General features: G+C 39.4%; 1 protein-coding gene across 1 annotated transcript in view; it reads left to right on the forward strand.

Annotated features, from left to right (window-relative positions):
- Positions 1-5,936, forward strand: part of ngfb (nerve growth factor b (beta polypeptide)) — a 31,969-nt gene extending 26,033 nt beyond the window's left edge. The window contains exons 2-3 of the mRNA XM_028577003.1: positions 251-398; positions 2,698-5,936. Coding sequence (XP_028432804.1) covers positions 2,709-3,296 — 588 coding nt within the window. The 5' untranslated portion in view covers positions 251-398; positions 2,698-2,708 and the 3' untranslated portion in view covers positions 3,297-5,936. The remainder of the gene's footprint in view (positions 1-250; positions 399-2,697) is intronic.
- Positions 5,937-6,427: the final 491 nt, after the last annotated feature.

Here is a 6,427-nt window from a genome sequence, read left to right on the forward strand (position 1 = left end):
AAACAACTGTCAACACTCACACTAAGGAATGGCGACAGAATTTACAGCATTAATATTAAACTACCCTACATGTTAGATAACTTACATTATGCAGTTCTTCATCTTGATTTCAGTATGTTAAGTACACGAGGAACCTGGTGAGTGGGGATAACATTTTAACTTTCTTTTCCCAGTATCAGTGTTTCAAAGAATGTGTTTACAGTGAGTTTATGAGCTGGATGAGAAACGTTCTCCTCTTGTCTCCCAACAGGGATACAGAGTGGAGGCAGAGGAGGGCAGAGGTGTGCTGGATGGGGGCCACAGCCGGGACTGATGGCAGGAGCCCAGAACACAGTGAGCTCTAATCACGTCCTCTAGGAGCCGCTAGGTGCTACAGTTCACGTGGAGACACTGAAAAGGTACAGAGACTGATGGATGGGCTAGATAATACAATTCTTGCAGAAATCTCCGATAGTCAAAGGTTTTTGATACCAAATCACAAGATGGGGTTTTCTTTGGTATCTTAAAAAAAAAGAACTTGCTGCAACAACTTAAGAGACATTAGTAGGCATGGAATCATATCATAATGTATTACTCTAAGCCCTTATACACTTTCGCAATTTATTTTAATTAATTATTTAAATCATTGATTTTTATTTCTGACTTATGACTAGAAAACCCTCAAATTAATCTTCAGGTTCTCAGCTTCCAGATGATGTATATCACTTCCACGTGATAAAAGGGACTAAGTCATTTTTGCTTACCCCAATCTCCAGTGGACCTCTATAATAATTGCTGACATATTAGCTTTGTATGTATGTATATGATGCATATAAAGGTTTAATAAAATAAAAAAAAGAACATCTCATAGAAATGTAAGCATTCATTTATTTCTAATTGCCAATTAATTGTGGTAACTTGGTGTAATTAGACCTAAAAAAGAGACCATGGACTGATATTTATCCTTTTTCTCATAAGTGATTTTGCCTTTTACTTCCTTTTGCAAATAGATGTTGCCACTGGGGAGTTGCTATGCTCATTTAAAGTTTTTTTTTCTCCTTTTCATCAGTCTTGTGCTCGACTCCAAAAGTTTCTTGCTTCCTGTTGTAAAGCAACCTTCCTACTTGTCCTACAGCAATCCAAATTGGCGCACAATCTAAAAGATTGTAATTCATGCAGTAATTATTTATTTCATGTCCGAATGTTGCACCACACAGTAAAAGAGAGCAGCTGTGAGGAGAGACACTAACCTGACTTGGACAGACCTCACAAGCATTTATTGGTGTAATCATAGCTCACATGATACACTTTTGTACAAGCTATGATTTTTCTTTTGATTTGTTGTGCCAACAATTTCAATCCACTCACCCTGACACCTGAGGCAAACATAGCATATAATAATAAGCCTACCTGACAGAGCCTGCTAGCAGAGCCATCGCAGGTGTTAACACGCCTGCTGTACTGTGTTAACTGTAGCACACAGCCTGTCAGTGTTGTGGTGTGGAGTCAGAGTGATGAAAAGAGACACTGATGGGATGTCACAACAGTGTCTCTTAGATCCCTGTGGGTAATGTGACACACTTTCATGGATAACTTTCATATACAAGATGTATTTTGTATAGAATATTAGGGGTGGGGGAAAAAATCGATACAGTATAGTATCGTGATATTTTCCATGGCAGTACTGTATCGATACACAGACTCCAAGTATCGATCTATTATTATAGATGTGTTGGTCAGTTTTTCTGCTCGACAATCCCATTTTGCAGCAATAAAATTGAAGTGAGATGAACAAACAGAGAAATGTAATGTATCTTTTTAGATAAAACATGTTTGCAAAGTTTCCTTTTGGGTACATAACTTGAAATTAGGAAAAATTTGCAGTTGGAACAAAGGTAATAAATTGCAATATATCACAGAATATTGCAATATGTTTAAAATCGCAATAATATTGGATCGTGACATAAGTATCGTGATGATATCGTATTGTGAGGCCTCTGGTGATTCCAACCCCTACGTAATTTTTATAATAGTTTATATAATATTCTTCACTAATCCACAAAGGGAATTCAGTTCTGTTTCTGGAGAATTATACTATATTCTTCCTGCCTACCCAGAGACAAATCATTTGATTCCTTTTTCATGTCTGTAAATACAAACTCTTGAGTTTAGTCTTCGAAAGCGAACTTCTACAAAAACTAATATTCAAGCTTCAATGTATTCATCTTTAAAATAATGGAAATGATGCTTAACACAGAATAATAATAAATAAACATCCATAAAATAAAACAATCGATTAAAAACAAAAGTTTAAGGTCTTAGCCTGCAGCTGTGTTCAATAAGACAATACTATCTGTCGGTGTTTCTGGCTGACCAAGAAATTCCTGTAAATCTCCTGTAAACCATGTCTGACAGAATTCTGTATGTACTGTACTTACTGCTAAGCCAATGAGCATTAAGTATCAAACCCTCAGTATTAGGCAAGGTGTGTTTTCCACTTTAAAGAGGATATGCTCTTATATTAGTATATTATATTATTATAACATGTTGTGCCTTGAAACTGTGAAGGAAAAATGGGGAGTATCCACACATTGGATTAAAGACATTTTCTTTTGTCTTGGTAAGTAGGAAAATAATTGCCCAGAATGTAAGAGTATTCCTTTAAAGCACTGTGTGAGAAATAAGAGGAGTGTTTTCTGTGCTTGTTGACACCCTCAGGTTGTGTGCCCATGAGGTCGTCCATGCTGGTCCTGTTCCTCCTCTTCAGTGCCCAGGCTGTGGCCGCCATCGGAGGAGCAGCACAGCAGCAGTGTCCAGGCAACAACTCCAACTCCATCCCCACGGTGGACCCCAAACTCTTCACCAAGCGCCGCTACCACTCACCCAGGGTGCTCTTCAGCGCTCAGCCACCTGATGCAGACCTGGCAGAGTCACAGGGTGCCGGCAAAAGGGCCCGCAGGCGCGCTGGGCAGCCTCAGCACCGTGGAGTTTACTCTGTGTGTGAGAGCATCAGCGTCTGGGTGGGCAACAAGACCAAAGCCACGGACATCTCAGGCAACGAGGTGACAGTGCTGCCAGACGTGAATATCAACAATGTTAACAAGAAGCAGTACTTCTTTGAGACGACGTGTCACAGCGCCCGCTCAGGCAGCTCTGGCTGTTTGGGAATTGATGCCAGACACTGGAACTCCTACTGCACCAACTCACACACTTTTGTACGAGCGCTGACTTCGTTTAAGAAACTGGTGGCGTGGAGGCTCATACGCATCAACGTGGCCTGTGTGTGTGTGCTTAGCCGCAAGTCATGGCGGCAGTGAAGACACACACACACACACACACACACACACACACACACACACATGCGCATAGACATACTCATCACCAAAGTCTTTTCACCCTCTGCACAAAGTAAATTATTGGTCAATTATTATATGTCAAAGTTTCAGGACTGCATGTACTGTACATACACCAGACCTGGGTCAAATAGTATCTGTTTTTTAGCTGTTGTTTTTACCTGTTTAGTAGTACCAAACATTAAGCTGTTGTTGCTGTGTCACCTAGCATCTGATTGTCCTAACTGCGGTTCATGACAGGTTCAGCTTGCAGAGGTTTAAAACACACAGGAACCGTATTTAACAAACTTCTAAGAATTACACTTAAAGGGGAACTCGATTAAACACATCACTCTGTTTCCACGTATTACTGCAATATGTGGAAAAAGTTGTATAAAGCCTTTTGTGTTTCCAGGGGAAGCTAATAAATTGCCTCAAGTGAGGTCACTTGAGTCAGTTGGGGCTGAAGACTACAAGTTTGAAGAATATGGGGCTGTGCTGTAGAGTTACAAAGAAGTGAGCTTACCAGGTCTCTGTAGCTAGCTCCTCATCTCTGCTTGAGGATAGCTGCTCGAGTATGCATCAGTGTTACATTGTGGGTAATGTAGGCACTAGGTTTTGATAAGAAAGAAGAATGCATGGAATAAAAAAGATGATGTATATATACAAAATATACAAAAAACAAAACTGTCCATCTTGGATCTCACAAAAATTTAAGAAAGCCCTAAAAGTTAATTTAGCGGAAGTGAAGACTAAGACGTTTATTTAGCGACTTACTCCAGTTTACAGATAAGTATAAGGGTAAAGTTTAGAAGCAATTGTGTGAAATCCTATCTGCAGTAAAATGTGAAATAAATTGTTTACAAATTAAACAATAAAGAAAAATCAAACTGGAGCAGGAAAGAGTTAGCCTAGAAATCTAGACGCACCCTAGCAGCAGCAAATGTAATTTGCAGCCACTGTCATCAACATCTTGATGTGAGTCTGGCTTGTCAGGCTAGGAAAGAACATCTGATGCTGGTATATATAATAAGAAGAATTTAGTTGCACATTGAAGATGCATGCATGATCCCAACTAAATTAAAGCCAGCTTTATAATTCTTGTTTGCAAAAAATCTAAACAAACTGTTGTTACATTCTATCTTGTTCTGAATTATATATGTCACTATAGATATCAATTTCTTTTCACCATGAAGACAAATTACATTATAAAACACACCTCAAAATTTGTGCATTCACCTTTGTTTCTGTGCTGCAGTCATTTATTTACTCTTTAGAGACAACCAGAGATCTCTCTATTTCAGCTACAGTTTGTCTCACACTCATAGAGTTTTACTTTATCTTTCACTCCCAAACTTTCACTTTTAGCAGTTTAATAAATACAGGCCCAGGTTCACAGTTGTTAGGGTTGGATAGCCCATTGCCCACAGCCAATCCTAGTGCTTGAATGCTATGCAGGGCGTTCTTTTTCGGATTAAATTTGCTGCAGACTAGATGCAGGAAAGGCTTATTGCTGCCCTCCACAGGTCACTTGTAGAACTCTATTTTTTCTATTGAGTTTTATGGAGGTTGTCATACATATAAGAAGCCTTACAGCCAACTACTGGAATGTAAAAGTTTCACAGTGCAAACTATTTACAGTGCCCAGTTTCCATTCCATTCGAATACCCAAACCCCAGAGTTGATGCAAATCCTTCCCTCGGCGTAGTATCTAGTTCTTCTCCAAATCCTTTCCTACTTCCCTTGCATTTAAACAGTACAATTTATATCATGCCAATAAATGGCAGATCCTTTCTTGTCCATGCAGATATCCTGAGCAGCTTCAGCTTGACAATCCCTTTTCTGCTTTGATCTTATCCACTTTCACTTCCTTACACTGTGCTGACCCAGCATGGTGATTTATATCACAGTGCAGGCCCTTTGCTTGTCTTTTATGCACTCCAGCAAGGTGCTAGCTATCGCAATGCTAGAAAGATAAACCTCTCCTGGCAAGCAAGTCCTTTCCGTTGAGGTAAATGTCTTCTGTTTGGTGAATGCGCATCCTTATTGTTGTTGTCTGTGGTGCTAAAAAAGATGTTCCCTTTATGAACCAGAGATGAATTCCGGGAGTCCACTCAGAACAAAGGCGCCACCAATTATTGTCAATCATTGTTCCGACATCTAGCTACAGAGGTAAACAATGTACATGGGAGAAGTTAGTATCTAGGGTTTATTTTTGCTAGAAAGGGTCTAGTTTAACCCAACCATGACCTTTTCCTAAACCTAACCCAGTAGTTTGTTGCCTAAGCAAGATTCCTGTCAGAAAATGCATTCTGCCCTAAAGTCTAACTTCTACCATGTGCGTAAAGCACTAAATAATTTCATAGTTCCTAGTTCCACGTGACCTTTAACCTCCTTTCAACCTCTGCAGCAGATGTTATTCAAATCTCAGATACGATGACCTCTAGTGGCAGTTAGGTGACCACTGCAAGACACAGGAACTGGGTTTAAACCACAGACCGTATAAAAGAAGTTTAAACCACAGGCGCATGTCAAACTTGTGAAGACACAGCAGTGGTGTTTAAGAAACGACATGATTTTACATGGGTCTTAAACCTTAAACAGCAGCTAAGTTAGTGACAGAGTTTTAGCACCACAACTCAATCATGTTGATTATAGTATTATTCTGCCACCCATTATGTATTCCTATAGCACACCCCACTCACTATAAGTAGACTGACGCAACCCACACATTTTGGAAATACAATTTGACCCAGGTCTGACATAAGCAAACCTTTTGTTGAAATGTTGTTGTTGATTGTTATTTATTAAACACTTATACATGCACTGTGTGTTATGAAGTTGATTGTATAGATGTTAAGCCTGTTGTTCTTCAGAGTCTGAGGACTGAGTTACCCCTTGAACCTCCTTGACACGAAAAATAAATGTTTTTTGGGGGGGGGTTGTTTGGCCTAGATGTAAAAATGAAGAGAAAACCCATATGGCTTCATTTTACTGGCAGTAATTTGGTGTTTTGGCTTTTCTTTGTGTTCTTCTCCTGCTCTTTATTCTACAGGAGATATGAAACAAAAGGAAAAAGACATGAACATAAATAAGACTTCATGTGATTCATCAGC

The sequence above is a fragment of the Perca flavescens genome, chromosome 4 (assembly GCF_004354835.1).
Source record: "Perca flavescens isolate YP-PL-M2 chromosome 4, PFLA_1.0, whole genome shotgun sequence".
Taxonomy (NCBI): domain Eukaryota; kingdom Metazoa; phylum Chordata; class Actinopteri; order Perciformes; family Percidae; genus Perca; species Perca flavescens.